The 19,865-nt window shown below is 44.3% G+C and overlaps 1 protein-coding gene across 1 annotated transcript; it reads left to right on the top strand.

Moving 5' to 3' along the window:
* The first annotated feature begins 17,037 nt into the window (after nt 1-17,037).
* LOC110943041 (extensin-like) lies at nt 17,038-17,628 on the top strand. Its single transcript, XM_022184799.1, has one exon. It carries the CDS (start codon nt 17,038-17,040, stop codon nt 17,626-17,628), a length of 591 nt encoding a protein of 196 aa, XP_022040491.1.
* Nucleotides 17,629-19,865: the final 2,237 nt, after the last annotated feature.

Genomic DNA, 19,865 nt, shown 5'->3' with positions numbered 1-19,865 from the left:
AGCCAACTTGCTCGTATTATCCTTCTCTCTGATAGGTAAGAAGTGCGCAGACTTCGTTAATCGGTCCACTATTACCCAAATAGTGTCATGACCTCTTTGCGTTCTTGGCAACTTTGTAATAAAATCCATGGAGATTTGTTCCCATTTCCACTTGGGAATCTCGGGTTGTTGCAGAAGTCCCGAAGGCTTCTGGTATTTAGCCTTAACCTTAGCACACGTTAAACACTTACTCACATAAACGGCAACGTCGCCTTTCATCCTAGGCCACCAATAATAATCTTTAAGGTCTTGGTACATCTTATCCGCTCCTGGATGGATAGAGTACCGTGATTTGTGTGCCTCAACAAAAATAACTTTCCTCAAACCACCAAACAGAGGAACCCAAATCCTTTTCTCAAAACATAATGTTCCTTCCTCGTTTGGCACCAATTGCTTCTCCATCCCACGGAGATATTCTTCTTCAAGGTTTCTTTCCTCAAGAGCTTCTTTTTGCGCGGCACGAATGCGCAAGGAAGGATCGGTTTGAATAATCATCTCCAAAGCCCTAACCCTTATGGGCTTGATCCTTTCCTTTCGGCTTAGGCTGTCAGCGACCACATTCGCCTTCCCTGGATGATACTTTATCTCGCAGTCGTAATCATTCAACAACTCAACCCATCGTCTTTGTCTCATATTCAACTCCTTCTGGTTGAATATGTGTTGTAGGCTCTTGTGATCTGTGAAGATCGTACATTTCATACCATAAAGGTAGTGTCTCCAGATCTTTAATGCAAATACCACTGCGCCAAGTTCCAAATCATGTGTGGTATAATTCTTTTCGTGTACTTTCAGTTGGCGTGATGCGTAAGCTATAACTTTCTGGCGTTGCATCAACACGCAACCCAAACCTTGACGTGAGGCATCACAGTATACCACAAAATCGTCAGTACCTTCCGGTAGTGCTAAGATTGGCGAATCACAAAGCTTATCCTTCAACAGCTGAAACGCTTCTTCCTGTTTGATTCCCCAATCAAACTTCTTATCTTTCTGCGTGAGGAGTGTCAATGGTTGGGCGATTTTTGAAAAATCCCCAATGAACCTTCGGTAGTAGCCAGCCAAACCCAAGAATTGACGAATCTCGGTTGGCGTCTTTGGCGTTTCCCAATTCTTGATGGCTTCGATCTTGGTGGGATCCACGTGGATTCCATCTCCATTTACCACATGTCCAAAAAATTGGACTTCACGTAGCCAAAACTCGCACTTAGAGAATTTGGCATACAGCTGTTCTTTCTTCAGCAGCTCCAAAATAGCTCTTAGATGTTGTTCGTGCTCAGCCTTTGTCTTTGAATAAATCAAAATGTCATCAATAAACACAATCACGAACTTATCCAAATACGGCTTGCAAACTCTGTTCATTAGATCCATGAAAACTGCAGGCGCGTTTGTCAACCCAAACGGCATAACTAGGAACTCGTAGTGTCCATAACGAGTCCTGAAGGCTGTCTTCGGGATACTTTCCTCTTGTATCCTTAACTGATGGTATCCAGATCGCAAATCGATCTTCGAATAATAGCTTGAACCTTGTAGCTGATCAAACAGATCATCAATCCTTGGTAGAGGATACCTATTCTTGATCGTCAGCTTATTCAACTCCCGGTAGTCAATGCACATACGGAAACTACCATCCTTCTTCTTGACAAACAGGACCGGAGCTCCCCAAGGCGAGAAGCTTGGTCGGATAAATCCCTTGTCTAACAACTCTTGAAGTTGTGTCGACAGTTCCTGCATCTCAGACGGGGCAAGTCGATAAGGTGCCTTAGCCACAGGCGCGGCGCCTGGAACTAAGTCGATGCGGAACTCCACTTGCCTCTGAGGTGGCAATCCAGGCAAGTCCTCTGGGAAGAATTCTGGATATTCCCTCACGACAGGGATGTCTTCGATTTTCGGCTCAGCGGCTTTCTTATCCACGATGTGTGCCAGGAAGGCAGCACATCCCTTCTGTAAACACTTTCGCGCTTTCAAGCAGCTGATAATTCTTAAAGGCGTATCACGCTTCTCTCCATGAATCACAATTGTTTCACCATCTTTGGTTGGGATACGAACGACCTTTTCGTGACAAACTATCTCAGCCTTGTTGCCTGATAACCAATCCATTCCTACAACCACATCGAAACTCCCCAGCTGGACTGGTAGTAGATCCAGAGCAAACTCACGCTCTCCCAATTCGATTACACAACCTCTGACAACTTCATTGGCTTCTACTAACTTTCCATTCGCCAATTCGATTGAGTATGGAATATCTAACTTACTAGCGGCTATCCCAAGTATTTTCTTAAACTCTAACGATACGAAGCTATAATCGGCACCAGTATCAAATAAAACGGATGCATAGCGTTGGTTTACAGGGAACATACCAGTAACGACATTGGGATCCTGGCGCGCTTCCCTTGCTTCGATATTGAAAACTCTTCCACGGGCTTGGTTCAATTCTGGGCAGTTTCTCTTATAGTGCCCAATATCACCACAGTTAAAGCATCCAGGTCTTTGCCCGTTTCCACCTCCATTCCCAGCTTGATTATTCCTTTGGTTACGATTCACAGCGCCCGCTTGATTCACATTGTTGCCTCGATTCCCATTACCTCCATTGTTTCCTTGTGGTCGATTTCCATTTCCACCCCGGATATTGTTTCTGTTTCCAAATCCTCCTTGGCCTCCCTGGCCAACAGTGGCCCAACAAGAATCCTTCGAGTGGCCAGGTTTCCCACACGCTTCAAACACTTTCAAACCACACCGGCCAGAATGGTGACGCTGGCAGGTGTTGCACTTGGGCTGGGTGCCCATATATCCCTTTCCTTTCTTTCCACTACTAGCTGTAACCTGAGCTGGCGTGCTTGGCTCTCCTTTCTTAACAACCCCACTAGTGCCTTGTTTGAAGTTCGAGAACTTCCGTTTGTTACCTCCGGATGACTCGACGTGAGTCTCCTTCTTCTTAGTCTCGACATCATCGAACTTGTTTAGGCGGATAGCCTCCTCAGTGAGAGCCACGCTCAGATCAATTGCCTCAGTGATTGTCGCAGGCTTGGATGAGGTCACCATACTTATGATTTGAGGAGCTAATCCCCAAATGAAGCGCTCAATCCGCTTGAATTCTGGAGTGACCATATAAGGTACCACATGCGATAAGTCATGAAACCTCTGAACATACTCTGCGATCTTCGGACCTTCCATCTTCAAATGCCAGAATTCAGTTTCCAACCTTTGGATTTCAGCGCGAGAGCAATACTTTTTACGCATAAGCTCTTTCAGTTCGGTCCATGTCATTGCGTAGGCTACGGCTTCTCCAAGAGTCTGCACTTGCAAATTCCACCAGGACAGGGCTCCATCCAGGAATAGCCCAGAAATGTAGGTGACTAGCTGGTCTGGTGCACACTTGCTCATGCGGAGAACATATTCCGTCTTCTCGGCCCAACGAACAAAAGCGACAGCACCTCCGGTGCCATCAAAGTTGACAGGCTTGCAGTCTAGAAACTTCTTGTAGGTGCACCCATGAGGTGGATTGTTGTTGCCAGTATTGCCAGAATTACTTCCACTAGTCCCTCCTAGAGAGGCGGCGTACTGTGCGATGGCAGCAGCGATGACTTGCTGAAGCTCTGCCTCATTGGTAGGCATCGGCGTTTGACGTCTCGGCGGCATCTTCTAAAAGATGAGTTCACGTGGGTCAGGCCATAGTAAAGCGTACGTATATAATGATAGTAATAGTACATAACATCTCATGTTATAAATAGACTAATCACATAACATCTCATGTTACAATCATATCAATCACACAACATCCCATGTTATAAAACATAAATAATCAATCAAAACAATCACATATGATGAGAATACTGCGATTGCATTGCTATAAATCGAGACCACATGGTAAAGTGTACAAGTACATAATAGTGTCATACATCATCATCGACTAAGGGCTACATCACCCCAGTCCAAAAGAATATCAAATCAGTGTCAATACATCCCATATACATGATCAACAAAAGTCCGAATCAGAATGCAGTCTCCAAAAAGTAGCTGTGTAGTCAGAGCAATCACCGTCTTCTCACCAATGTCCACCCATGCTGTACTAAAGATGCCCTATGCTGATGGCGGTGGAGGAGGGGGAAAATGGGAATAAAACAATCATCGTAAATGGAGCCAGTCCTCCTCCATGGCTCTCTGGGAACGCAACCAGGACGCCATCTGCTGCTCCAGTGCCAAAAGGCATGTAGCAGAGTCCTGTGGTAATGGTCGAGAGGGCTGCGAAGAAGCAGGGTGGGTCTGACCCTGACACTGGCACGACGGTGGCTGAGCTCTCTCGAGCTCCTGAATGCGCCGTGTCAGTGCCTCCTGCTGGACAATAAACGACATAAGAACATCCTCAACAGAATACCCCATATGGAAAGGATGGTAGGGGTCAGATGGCGGCAAGACAGGCGGTGACATATAGAGAAATGGCTCACTGGCTGGATCGAAAGGTGGCACAGCGAATGGAGGAACATGGGGAATAGCAGTAGAAAACTGTGGTACCACTGGGATAGATACCGGCACATGTCCAAAGGGATGAGCCGAGGAACCCTCTCCAGGTCGAGCTGGAGGTGTGAACTGAGGGAACGAAAAAGAGAAATCAATGTGACGTGCATCGGTGGTATGTGGGGGAATAGGTGGGAGCTCATCATCAGCGTCAATCCACCCATTCTGGGTGTGCGCATACCAGGGATCAATATGGGTCGCGAATAGTGCATGCTCGGGCTCCAGGGGAACAGGATCAGGTAGGGGAGCAACAATAGGGTCAACAGGTGCATCAGCGATGAAAGGGGCATCAGCCTGATCAGCAGCAACAACATGATCGCCCTCCAGAAGTGGAGGATCGACAGGGTGATCATCAACGGGTAGATCGGCAATCACAGGGTCAACAACGGGTATACCAGCATGAATAGGGTCATGCTCAAACACAGGGTCAAGAGCGGCTACCGGCTCGGGGGCCATGGCAGGCTCGGGGTCATCAAACGCCATCTCAAAATCTGCGTGGTCAGCAAACGCAGGGTCAGCAAGGTCAACTGGGTCAACCGGGTCCTCCATAGGCTGATCCAGGGGTATAAACTCGATCTCCTGATCTGGGTCGAACCCAGGGGGAAAGACAGGATCGGAATCCTCCTCAATATCGTGATCGAAAGCAAAGCTCGGGGCAGGGGCAACAGAGGATGCCCTATCAGGATCTGAACCGGGAGAAAAGTGATGCGCATCCTGAGTGTGTGATGGTGCGGAGGCCACAGACTCGAAAGAATCTGAGACCGGTGAGTGAGCAGGTGACTCCTCAGCGGGAGCATCTGCGAGCAACAAAAGATCACCAGCAGCTAGAAGGGCCTCGCCCTGAACATCATCCTCTAGGAGCTCGTCATCAAACAGATCGACGTCGTCATCAGCGTCGGCGTCGAGGAGTATATCAAGAGCAGGGTATGAAGCAAGTGGTATCGGGGCAGGGATCTCTACGAGTGGTAGGTCCCCGGCAAAAGGGCCATCAGCGGGCTCGTCGACAGCGTCGGGCAGCGCAAAGGGCTGGAATTCATCCTCATCTGTGCTGGTAACATCTGATGTGTGGCCCTCATGCTCCGAAGACTCTAGGTCGTCTGATACAATGGGCCTAGGGCCCGTGGTGTCCGAATCACTAGTGCCTGATGAGTCCATGGTGTATGTATCATAAACACAAATATGCACAAATAATCAATCATACAATCAGATAAACACATTAGTCACCAATTAAGCAATCAAATAGTTCTCCTAGTCCCACTAGCCTCCCAGCCTCCCAGACTGATTTTCCTAGTCCCACTAGCCTCCCAGCCTCCCAGACTGCTTTTCCTAGTCCCACTAGCCTCCCAGCCTCCCAGACTGCTCTTCCTAGTCCCACCAGCCAATTCTCCCAGCCTCTCAAACTGCTCTTCCTAGTCCCACTAGCCAACTATCTCGGCCTCCCAGACCGAGCCTCGGCCTCCCAAACCGAGCCTCAGCCTCCCAGACTGAGCCTATAAATAATAAATAAAATGTGCTCAACATTTGTTTGTAAAAACGTTTTGGATCTGGACTTAAGTGGTATGCAGTGTAAAAATGTTTTCGTGAGAGCCCTAGTGATCATAGTCTAGACTCGAGAAGGAATCCTAGTTCACTATGATCAGAGCTCTGATACCAAGCTGTCACACCCTGGCTTTGCGAAAGCGTGGTTAATTTGGTGTGACTTCTTAATACCATAGCTTAATCATAACAAAGCTATATGAAATAAAAACCATGCAAGATCATCCATCTAATTAAGTTTTAAAACATAAGTAACATAACATTGTCTTACGGCGTTGACTCATGCAACGGAAACTACAACCATGAAAATTGAAACATTGTTTGGAAGACATAAACATCAACATGAAATGAACACAGTCTAAGAACTGTGACTCGTCCAGGAAAAAGTCACATCCATTAAACTTGGATGACCTCGGACTCTTATGCAGCGGGAAAACGCAACATACCGCGCCAGATCTTTAGTTCCCTGAAATACATGTAAGTTGAAAAATCAACAATAATGTTGAGCGAGTTCATGTGTAAGTGAGTAATAAAAACCTTTGTATGTATAAAAATCCAGGTATGTAGCAAATAAGGAAAAAGAGATCACCAATGGTTTGCAAGGCCATTGATATGTGTGAAGTGCAAGTAGGAAGACTCAAACCTAGCGGATTTATGCATTGGGCACAAAGTCACCCCGAGGTCCGTTATGCTGGGCCTGGGGCTGGGCTCGCTACACCCAGATAGATCTACCGCTCCTGTCCCTCGGTCCTACTATGAGGATTAATGGCCTCAAGTTTCCGCCTACCCACTCACATGATCTAATTAGTAACCCTCCTTACGCTAACCATACCATGTAAAAGTACTGGTAATCAAAGTAACATGTATTTCACCCCCGCAGTTTAGAAAACTGAAAACAGTTAAGAGAAAAGGGGGACATGAACTCACAGTGGTGCGTCTCTAATAAGAAGATCTCCTGATCAAACCACTGAGCGACGACCTACACGTACTAAATCTATTAGACGGACGGCCGTGCTTTAAGGTTTAAGTTTTTGGGAAATAGTTAGACAACTATTTCGTAATTACACTTAGTAATTATTTTGGTAAATAAATTCCTTCCCAAGGTTGGGGCTTTTTATACATGCGCGTTCGTAAGATTCGAAATATATTATTAAGTCTCACTTAACATATATTTTATTTCTAACTCCAAAATATAAATATTTTTCCCAAAAATATTATATTTTAATCCTTATAATTTTCCAAAATAATACCTTTGTCAAAATACGCGTTCACTAGTATTTTTCCGAAAATGCGTAAGTTACGGATATAGGTTGGGTGGTAATAATTATACCGTTGTAACTTAAATATATATTGTGAAGGCGTTCATATTAGTTTGGAATCGTTAACATTTGGTAATATTATTTTTACCCTAAAAATAATATTTGTATAGTTCACAAAATAATCATAAAAATCTCACAAGTGTTGTTATGAAAAATATATACTAAATATATATTTATCAAGTTTTATTTTGTGAAAATCCCACCTCCGATATTTAGAAATTTTGTAAATAAAATCATGGCGAAATTTATATTTTTGAAAACAAGTTAAAAATGTATTTCTAACACTTGTGATGAAAATATTTCCAAGTGTTAGGTTTTTGGAAAATTTTCGCCAGAGTTTCCCCTGTAACTGGAGGTGGCCACGCTTTCAAGCGTATCATTTTCTTTTAAAATTTAACCAATCAATTTTCTCGTTTAACAATAACAATATCCAACCATCAAATTAGTCAAAATGTATATAAATCGCAAAAATTACATGAACTTGTGGTTTGTCCAAAAATATGTAGTAATTTCCATTACTTTTAGTGGATCTTTGTATGGATCAATTCGGTTTCTTGAAAACCTTGTTTTTAAAGAAGCATCGTCTTTACAACTTCTTGTCAACACTTACAAAAATAGTTCCTTTGTCAAACTTTGAGTTACACAAGTGTTTACACAGTTGTGTGTTTACAAAAATCACTCTTGTTTATGAAAAATCCAGTTGTAAAATATGTTTTCTTTGACGCTTGGTTCTTTGAAAATACCACTTGTAGATCCGTAGATCTACTAGTTTTGAACACTATTTCATAAGTAAAATCGTTTTTACACAAGTTCATGTTTAGTGTGTAGTAGTGTTTCATCATTTAACCCTTTTTACACTTAAACATACTCTATGTCATGATCCATGAACATGACTAATCCGGGTTAGATGATGATCCGTGCTATCACAACATAGATCGGCACTAAATAATTACACAAAACAAGTCTTACAAGATTTACACAACCCTTATGCTTTTAACCAACATGTTCATCATTTATGTAAACTTCTAGTATGTCTTTTTGTAAGTTCATGACCTTTAACCGACAAAGTTCGTTTTAACCACTTTAGAATAGATCAAGAGTGTGTTTAAAGTCACTTACTACTAGCTCGAGGCTAGGGAAGAAACTAGTCGAAAAACGCGTGGATAAAAGCAATGAGGTGAGGTCCTTCACGATCCGAATGCTCCAAGCTTCCTTGTATGAGATCCTTGACACTTATAGACACTTGGAAATGCAAGATCAAAATCGAAAAGTGGTTGGGTGTTTGTGGGTGTGTTCGGCCGAAAGCTCCAAGGGAGAGAGAGAGAGTGATGTTCAAGTGTTGTGGTGAAGGTTATGTTTGTTTAAGCTTGGTACTTATATGCAATTTCAAGATCATTAACCAAAGGGTTTAGTGTCACCTTGATATGGGGCAAGAGTGATTAGTTTAATCAAAAATAGGACAAGGGTGTCCCTTGGGGACCGAATTCGGTTAGAGGGGGGGGTCCTTAGTTAGATTCCAATTGATAGTTAGGATTTAGTTAAGTTAAGTTGGAGGTTAACTCGGTTACTAGCGTATAGTGCGTTATAGCGGGTGTTAGGGTATTCGGGGACCCTAACTGGTTCAGAAAAAGAGAAACAATGTTTTTGGCAATATTTTTTTTTATGTTCTGGGTAAAGTCCGGTTGTTCGGTCGGATAGTGATCCGTTAAAGTGCTTAACAAAGCTTTAAAGTGTCGTTAATACTATTTTTAGTGACATAACTTATTCCCGACACTTTGGAAAGTGTCTAGTAATATTTTTCTCATGTTTTGGCACTTTATTAGTTAGCTAGATGCTGAATTTTTAATTAAAGTGCTGAATTTTGTACTTAAAGTACGTTTTAGGCACATCCGGTCACTATAACTTATACCTAGTGACGCAGTTCTACAACCCTTATATCCCCACACTCTCTACTAGTGTAGTAAACTATCTCGGGCTCAAACAGGCCTTAGAGGCAGTGTCTGCCTGATGCTGGCTATATCAGCATGTTTAATAGGTTATCCGTTCATAGTGCTACTGTGCTTTCGTGCATCAAGGTTGTCACTAGAGTTCTGTATGTAGTTCATGGAGTGACAGCAAATAAAGTATGATGCAAGCATGTACATGTATCAGTATTCAAGTAGCAGTTTATCCATAATTTCAATCAAGCACAGTAATTAAGCAGTAATTAGTTATTAATTTAAGTCGTACGGATACCTGATTTGGTGAGGGTTGTCACAAAAGGCTCTCACTTCAACTTCTGCGATGATGTTGCGCAAATTCATATGGGAACACATCATTTGCAGGTTTAGCCTCCCACTCAAGATCGTGACTGATAACGGCACCAACTTTGCATCCGAAGACCTTCAGAAATGGATGAAGGAGCTGAACATCGAGCATACTTTCTCTTCAGTTGCGCACCCTCAAGGCAACGGTCAAGTAGAAAGTGTCAACAAAAGCATTGTTGAAGGGATAAAGGCTCGTCTGGGCACCAAAAGAAGAGGCTGGGTTGATGAGCTTCCTAGCATCCTGTGGGCTCATCGAACCATGCCGAAAACAAGCAACGACGAGACCCCCTTTAGCCTTGTTTACGGCTCAGAGGCGGTTATCCCGGCAAAAATTGGTCTCCCCTCACCATGCTTATCAGCAGTTAACAAGATTGATAACGAGGCGGAGCACCGTTTAGACTTGGACCTGCTCGAAAAGAGGCGCGAGATCGCGCGAATCAAAGAGGCCAAGTACAAGACTCAGCTGGAGCGATACTACAATGCCAGGGTGCGCATCTATACGTATACCCCAGGAGAATATGTGTTAAGGGAAAACGAAGCCTCTAATGCCGAGCGCTCTGGAAAACTAGCACCAAAACGGGAAGGCCCATATTTGGTTCATGAAGTGCTAGGAAAAGGGGCGTACAAACTTCGTACTTTAGATGGTCATATCATCCCACGCACATGGAACGCGCAACAACTACGCAAGTGCTACATGTGATCACCCTTGGCCACGCACCTTTTCAGTCATTTATGTTGGCCACGCGCCTTTTAATTACCTATGTTGGCCATGTGCCTTTTCTTTTCTTTCGATTATGTCTGATGGCCTTGCGCCTGTTTCCAGTGCTATGCCTTATGATTACCATCCTATGTCTTCTACGTTACAAATGCATGTTAAACTTTTAATTAGCACGAAAACACTTCAGTAAATTACGAGCTCTTGAGTTAAGCCTCCAAGGTCCTCTGCGAACATAGCGCGAGACCGGGCAGTAACACTCATACACGAGCCACACTTACATTTATTCGAGCTAATTTAACCAAAGTTTCTAACAAAAGTGCAATAATTGTAACTTGACGAGAATAAAAAGCAAACATAATGTATTCCAATCAAAAAGCGCATCAACGCAACGATTACATGTAAACTAAAAACAGGAAAATTACAAGGCACCCGCCTACAAATCCTACAACCTATTCATAACCATCACCATCACCATCGCCATCACCGCCGGCTTCCTCTTCTTCGTCCGTTAGCTCCACAGTTTCTAGAGGATCAAAAACGGACTTCAGCCGCGCGCACCAGTCATCATGCTTTAACGCATCAGTGACCAACTCCATAACAGGTAGCGAAAGATGGTCATAAACTTCTTCAGTACGGGGGAGCATGTAGTCACCCTGATCAGTCACCGAGCCGTGATGAGTATCGAACTGCTAGCCAAATACCTCCTCAACATGTTGGGCACACTCCAGATAGCCACCACGATGCCCGGCAGCACGTGAGGCATCTATCAGAGCATCAACAGCTGTATCCAGCTCGGTAGCATTTGAAATGGAGTTGGCAATCTGCACAAAAAGAGGGACATCATGAGAACAAAACAACAATAAACAAAACTTAAGGCAAAATGAGAAGAAACTCACTGCAGGTACTCATGTACTGCGCATCCACTCGGACTCGGAAATAAGCATGTCTACAATTGTTTGGGCCTCAGCATAATTATTCTGAGCCATATTCAGGCGGAAGTGCTGATATCACGCGCCTCCTCAGCTTTCTTCTTCGCCTCTTCGGTGGTCTCAGCCTTCACCCTTTCGGCCTCGAGGTCTATCTCTAATGATTCATTTTTATTATGAGCCTCAAATAATCGGCGCTTTCGCTCTGCAATCTCCACATCCTTTGCAGCTAGCTCCTTATCCTTGCGCGCATTCAACTCAGCCTGCAAGTGTTTAAACAAAGAGTTAGAAATATATTAATAAGTAAAACAATATAAGAGGAAAAGAGTTAAAGTCTATTGAACCTCAACACGATCCTTATCTGCTTGAACTTCCTCAACCTTCCCTTTAAGAGTGGTAATCTGAGCCTTAAGGTCGGTAATTATGGAACGCGCAGCATACATGCGTTGGTTATCTTTCTCACATACCTTCTTCCATTCTACACACTCCTTAGACAACAGCTCCTCAGCAGCTTGGAGCTTGCTCTTCAGGCCCTCGCGCCCCCATTCTTCTGACTTCTTTTCCGCCTCAAAGGAGGCCTTCTCCTCAGCAAAGGTATTTTTCATTTGTTCGAAGTCTTGGACTTGTTTCAACAAACGCTCCCGGTACTTCTCCCAATCAGCTTGCTCTTTAACCATCGTGCGCCACTCACGCACAATCTGATGGTTGGCAGCACAGGTGTTAGCCTCCCCAACAATGTAAGCGCGATATAACCCCTCATGGGTACGCGCTCTTTGCCTATTAATTTCTCCGGGAGGGAAAGAACCCAAGTACCCATGCTGGCAGGCTCCAAACTCGACAAATGTATCCTTCTGCTTTAAACCCCAAACAGGATGATGGGGAGCATCAGCGCGAGCCTCTTCGGTGTATGTTTTGTAGTAGATATCCCCCAAGGTATCCTTAGGACTTATGGGTGCTTGTGGCATTGACCCTTGGCTCCTTGCACCTTTCTGTCCAGCCGCAAAAGCACCTCCAGCACCGCCAAAACCTCCAGCACCTGCACCACCCGCAACAGCAGAAGTCACTTTGTGCGCTGCCTGCTCTAGTACGGTAGCAGTTGACCCCCCAGCAACGGATGTCACTTGTATAGTTTGGGCGGGGGCATCATGTTGTGCAGTTTTCGTTGGCTTAACAACCTCAGTCTCTTTTTGCTTAATAACTTCAGCCTCTTTTCTCTTGAGGGGCTAGTCAAGCCCTGTGATACGCACGACCTCCGTACCATGCGTCGTATCATGCTCTGTAGCAGCAGCGGTCTCGGTTTCCTTCGTCTTTTCCTTCTCAGGGATTACATTGCCCGCAGGCTCTTCAATCACTCTCTCAACCTCCCTCTCATTTGTCTTGGGAGGCTTGATGATAAACTTCGTCTTCTTCGCCGTTGGTTCCTTCGGTTTTTCCAGCTCAACACCCTTAACCTTCTCAGGGGTTTTCTTCTAGGCCTCTGCAGAAATTAAGTGTAGAAATTAAGTGTGAGAAGATTTTAACAAGCAAAATGTAAAGTATATTAAATGCAACAACACTAATCTGGCAAAAACTTGTAAAGAGAGCGCAAGCAGCTCTGTTTCCCTATCACCAGGCCCACAACCTTCTACACCGGTTTGGCTCCAACAGCAGCCTCTTCTCGGGACCTCTTCCTGCTCACCAACTTAGCAGCAGCTTCTTCTTCATGCTCTTTTTCTTCCTCTTCATCCATGGAAATCGATGAGGGGGTCGCGCCAGCTTCAGGGATCCTGGACCCTGCGCTTCCAGAGCTTTTCGACCCAGCTGCGCTGCTTTTCTTCTTCTCACCTATACGGGATAAACCCTCTAGTGAGTCACTAGCGACAACATAATCCTCAAGGTTACTTTGCCGAAATCGAAGAGTACCTTTATCTTGAGTCGTAGCTGGCGCGCGGCTACTCTCACCCTTCTTACTAGTTGCACCAGTATCAACAGTCACCTTCGTGGTCTTCTTCTTGGTAGGAGCCTTCTACACCCTCTCCTCTGGGTCTATCCCCAAGTCGCGCATCACACCTTCAAAGATGTTAGACCATGAGCTCAACTCTTCTTGCGATAAACCTACAGACTCCTCGCTGGAAAGATACAAGGTCTCCTTTCCAGCAGAAGTCACACCGCGCAAAGGTCGCGATCTGGGAAGTAGCGCACCTTCGGTTGCGGATGGAGGATTGGCAAAGACTCCAGTAGGAGGATAGAGGAAATTGCCTTTTATCTGCTCATACCAATAGGGCTCCCCAGATCGTAACGGGCGCACACCCATAGATCCACCAAAGGTGGGAAAGGCTGCCTGATAAAGGTGCGCCTCTGCGATAAAGAACCAATAATTAGGCGCAAGTACATTACAAGAAAAGAAAAAGGAAGCAAAACATACCTCTGTCTTCAAACTTCAGCACTGGTACTTCTTCGCTGGTCTCCGGCCAGTTATCACTCATATGCGCCACAACTAGCACATTCTCGCCAAATATTCGGTTAGGCGTCGCAAGCAGATTCATATACCAGTCAGAACCTTTCGGTATAGGGAGCTCCTCCTTCTCGATCTTATCCGGCTCACGAAACATCATCGCGATCGAGATTACAACTTCATTTTCCAGTCATGGAAACTCTTGGGAGGGCCTGTCAAGATCTTCTTCGCCGCACCTCGATTACTGAAGGAATAGAAACCAATATTCCTTATCAACTGGTAAAAGGCCCGGAACTTCTCGACAGTGGGCTCCATTCCTTATGATCGGCATAGAAATTCAAAGTGTCTGACTCTCACCATCCCTGCCGGACTTATCTAAGAAATATGAAAGCCATAGAAATGAATAATAGACGCCATGAACTCCGTCGCCGGCAGTCGGAAGTTCCCTTGCAGAAAAAATCTTCAAATAGAATTATGTATCCCGGCGGTGTGTTGGCGTCCGTCTGGCCTTGCCGGGGATACCTTACATCCCATTCCGGTGGGAACCGGAACCCTCTGGTGATCTGCTCGAACAACCCCTGATCCCACTTAAGAACAGGGAGAGGACCTTCTTCGATTTGCACTGACTCTTCTTCAGCCATGTGTGTAAAAATAGTAAAAAGTCAGATGAAGATCTTCTAATTTTCTGGGAAAAACTTGAAGATCACCTTCAAAATCTTTGAAGATTTGAAGAAACTTTGAAGATTAGAGAGAAAGAAGAGAAAGCAGACGAAGGATCGTGCAATTCTCTCTCCTATCGTCGAATATATATACCCATCGCATTTAATGCGATGGGTAAACGTGCCGAGATCACTGCGCGAGTAACCAATCAGGAGCCGCCACGTAAGGCGGGATTCTCGGAGTGACGGTTACCACGCGCGCGTGGGCCTCACTCGCCTGACGGAGAGCCGAACCGTTAGTGATAGCATGATGATCGTCGTGTCAGCAGTCAACTCAACTGTCGCCATCAACGACATTTGCACCAACCTGTTAGAATTCAAATTTCGAGAGTTTTCTCGCCCAAAGTTACTAAACTTCATGCAGAAGTTAGCAAAGGCCACGCCGCATTCATCATTATCCATGAGCTTCCGCGCTAACACCCAGAATCAACAGCTAGCAACAGCTAACTCTGGTAGCCGCGCCGTAGTAGTAGGCAAGCACTCACACGCGCGCCGTCTACCAAGATCTATCAAATACTTTTAAAGGCTAATACACTTCCTTTTTTTCTAAGTCTAGAGCTCCAACCACTTACTCCGCGCATGGAAGCAGCACTGGATTGGGGGGGGGGGACTTGAAGGGGTATGGTCCCAAAAAGCCGCGTAGACCATTCAGGTCGCGTGCTGGACCATACTCCTTACTCAATAAGCTGATTAATCCATAGACCTTGTGCGGGCTACTTAGGTAAAACCTGAACCCCGCGCGAGGTCCAAACAATAAATAACATCAGTTTCACACTTAGTATCCTGAACAAGAGCCCTCAACTCCTACAACCTTGCGTGGGCTAGTTATGTATACAACAAGGGTCGCGCAAGAGTTACGGCGCAGGGCCACTTCAGAAAGTACCAAAGGTACGAGAGGCAGAAGAATGAGCCAATCAGCGTCCACCAGGCTGTGCTCTATCGTGCTCCACGACTAACAGTTGTGCAGGAGACAGAGAGTACACAAGTACGCTTACGTGGCACCAATCAGGGGGCGGCGACAACTGCCCCATGATCTCCACTCACCTGCTGATGGCAGAAGGACAGCAAGGCCGACAACCCAGACACGTGGCTCCAATCAAGGTGCGCCATCACCGAAGAGCTTCTAGAAACCACTAACGCTCGATACCAGTGAGACAAAGAGGATATTTCTTGTTGTCGCCTTCCGGCCCAAGGCCCATCAGCCCATCTCCTCCTACACCACTCCGGCTATAAATAGGGACCTCCATACTCAGGTTAAACAGTCCGTGCTCTCTACTTTCACTCTTAACACACACTTATTTCCTCAAAGCAGTTACTTATTCTCACGTCGGAGTCTGGTTAAGAGGGAAACCCCCATATTCCCCTCTTAACGAGCTAACAGTGTTGCTGTTTTGCAGTAAGAATCATCACTCACAAGCTCAAGAAGGATTAAAGAAGATTAACCCTTATGTTTGAAACATAAATCAAACTAATAAACCTAAAATTAATTTCGTGTTTCTTGAGTAGCTATAAATCTTTTCTTGTTTGAAAGCTTAAAAGTGAAAAATAAGAGTAAATATGTAAATAAACTTGATTTTATATTAACAGAATATATTTTGGAATGCCTTATAAATCAAGAAAACGATTTTTATTTTTACCTTAGTATTTTGGTAAAGGTTTTTTTCACCAACAATCTTTAACAATCTGTTGACAAATTTTTACCCTGACATCCGATTCTAAATATCTAAATTAACTTAAACTAGTTTTTTTTTTTTTTTTTTTTTTATATCGCGCGTTGTGACGAAACCAAGAAAATGATAATGTAAAACAACCGTGATTTGAAAATGAACGTTTTATCATCGTAACGTTTTATGATACCAAATAAATACTTTATTTTGAGTACAAATTCGCTTTTTAACAAAACTTATAACAGAATATTAGGGAAAGAAATCAAACACAACTACGTACTTAAGTTTTTAGAAAAAAGTTATAAACGTAAGTTATTAAATAAGTATCAAATTAATCGATAAATTAATATATGTTAACAAAAAGGAAAAAAAAAAACACAACTATTAAAAAAAGTAAAGAAAATATATGTTTTAGAAAAAAAGAAAAATATGTCATTAAAAGTAAATATAATAAAAAACTATTACACTATATTAAATAGTAAAATAATAAAAAAACTATATATTATTATAAAAATAAAGTTACTATTTATCAACACTCGTCAATAATATATATAAGGTAGCGTTTGGTATGCAGGAATGAGAGATGGAATGGAATGGATCATTGCGAGGGAATGAAAAAAAGAGTGTTTTGTTGGTCGATGGAATGGAATCGTCCATTCCAAAATGATTCCATTCCCTCAAAATCATTCCATCCGTCCCCCATGTTTTTTTCCATTCCATTCCCTCTTCGCCCTTTATTAACAACACCACAGCCCACCACTGTTTTCACCACCCACCACCACCGCTGTCTGTCGTCGTCACCCACCACCGTCGCATGCCGTCGTCACCCACCTCCACCACCACCCATCGCCATCACCACTACCAATGCCACCGCCGCCAACTCTGACCACCACCGCCGCCCACCGACGACATGACCACTGCAACACTGCCACTGCAACCATCGCCGCCACCACCGCCCGACCCGCCACCTTCGCTACCGCCACCCGCCGCCACTCACCTCCGTCCCCACCACCGCCACCCATCGTCGCCACTGCCACCTCCGATCATTGCCGCCACCGACCTTCGCCACCACCGTCGCTGCCACTTTCGATTACCGCCACCACCCACGTCTACCACCACCACCACCCACCATCGCCGCTGCCCACCTGCGCCACTATTGCCGCCACCACACATCGTCGACACTGCTACAACCTCCCGACCACCGCCTCAACACCATCTCCAACGCCACCATCGCCACCCCCACCGCCACCACCACCATCGCCACCGCGGCCACCCTCCTCGTCGTCACCCACCACCACCGCAGCTATCACCACCCGTTGCCATTACCACCTACCACCGCCGCCACCCATCGTCGCCCGTACAATTGCCACCTATCACCACCCGCCATCATTGCCCACCACTGACCGCCACTATCCGATTTTATTCCTTCTTCTTTTCTTGCCAACCAAACAATAAAAGGTAATGATTCATTCCATTCTCACATGGTAACCAAACAATACATGGAATGGTAATGATCAATTCCATTACCTCATCCATTCCATTACCTCGTCCATTCCATTCCACCGTCTATTCCATTACCCCATACCAAACATACCCTAATAGAGTACATTTTTTAAATAGCTTAGGCTATAGGGTGTGGTCATGATACTCTTGGTTACTATGATCCTCAAAATCAGCGTCATGTCACTCAGTTCTAATCAATCATCCAAAACTACTACTCTAAGGTAGTGTTTGGTATGCTGGAATGAGAGGTGGAATGGAAAGGATGATTACGAGGGAATGAAGAAAAAGGTGTTTGGTTGGTCAATGGAATGGAATCACCCATTCCAAAATGCATTCCATTCCCTCAAAATCATTCCTTCCATCCCCCATATTTTTTTTCCATTCCATCCCCTCTTTTTTTTAACCCCTCTTGCACCATTCATCAAAACACCATAACCCACCACCTTCGCCACAACCCACCACCACCACCACCACCCACCACCAACGCCATCGCCGCCACCCGCCACCACCTCACCCCGACAACCACCGCCGCCGCCGCCACCCACTCACCACCTTTATCACCCACAACTACGACCAACCGCCAACGACACTCGCCGCCTCCGCCCACCACCATCGCCGACGCCATCACCACCGCCACCCTCCGCCGCCGCCACCAACTGCCACCTCTGCTGCCACCCACCACCAACGGCCACCTTGCCATTACCACCACTCGTCGTCGTCGCCGCACCGCCACTCGCCGCCACCACCACTACCCATCGTCGCCGCCGACACCCACCACCGCCACCTATAACCACCCCTAATCACTACCACCGACCACCAACACCACTCACCGCTGATTTTATTACTCCGTTTTTTCTTGCCTACCGAACAATACACGATAATAACTCATTTCATTCACACATGGTAACCAAACAAGACATGGAATGGTAATGATCCATTGCATTCCCTCGTCCATTCCATTACCTCGTCTATTCCATTCCTTTGTCCATTCTATTACCCCATACCAAACAGACCCTAAGGGTGTGGTCATGACCCACACCATTATTATTTTATTTTAATTTATTTTTGTGAAAAGAAAAATGAAATACCGAGAAAGGAAAGTAGGCTCATGGTTGGCATAGTTTAATTCATGCCAACCATAGCGGATGGGGCAAGAGGGTGGTATAGCAATTAATTAATAGTCCAACGTAACGATTGATGACCCAATCCATGCTCTCACACACTTTAGCCTTATAGATCAAGAAAACGATTTTTACTTTTACCTTAATATTTTGGTAAAGCTTTTTTTTCACCAACAATCTTAAAAAAATGTTTTTTTATTTAATACTAGGTAATAACTCAATAATAGCTGAGTTTAATGAGAACCCTATAGTAATGGCTTTTATCGAATGTAATTATAACATTTATTACGATTTGCTATAGAGTAGGGTGTGGTATAAATAGCATCACCCACCCTATTTTACTTTATCTTAGACCATGTGTAGTGGGGCATTATGGGGGCATTTTTTCAAGAAAACGCCCACTCCCCTATTACATAGGGCATTATGGGGCATTATTTTTGAAAAAAAATTGCTTGGGCATTATAATTAAAACGCCTAAATTGGAAGAAGGAAGGTTTGACTGGGTTTGACCCACCAATGAGAAAATAGTTTTTTTTTTTTTGTTTAATGATTGTAAGGGGCATTATCAGGCATTATTCCCACTACGCCACTTTTGTAATAACGCCCCATGCTGACTGGCATGACACGTGTCGGATAATGCCCCATGGTGGGGGCATTATTTTTCTAAACCACTACGGGTGGTCTTAGTTGCAATGGTCACGTCGATCACTTGCTTCTTTGTTATTTTTTTATTTTTAATTAAAATAAAATCTCTAAGACAAATAAATAAAAATTACATTAAACTTAAAACAAAAAACAATAATAATAAAACTTCATGTCGTAAAAGAAAAAAACGTTGAAAAAAAAATACCGAATTTAAGGAAATAAAAAAGAACCTAAAAAATAACGTTGCAAAAAAAAAAAAAAATTAATAATCTACGACTGTATATATAGTGTTAGATATAAAATGTATATTTTTTAGATATAAAGTGTGTATAAATGGGTAAATGTTGAATGTATATATCGGGATAAAAAATATATATTATTTTAAATGGGACCCCCTCAAACCAATATCGTTCACCACACTGC

The sequence above is a fragment of the Helianthus annuus genome, chromosome 5, assembly GCF_002127325.2.
Source record: "Helianthus annuus cultivar XRQ/B chromosome 5, HanXRQr2.0-SUNRISE, whole genome shotgun sequence".
NCBI lineage: Eukaryota > Viridiplantae > Streptophyta > Magnoliopsida > Asterales > Asteraceae > Helianthus > Helianthus annuus.
Note: the sequence above shows the minus strand (reverse complement) of the source record. Positions and strands in the feature narration are given on the sequence as shown.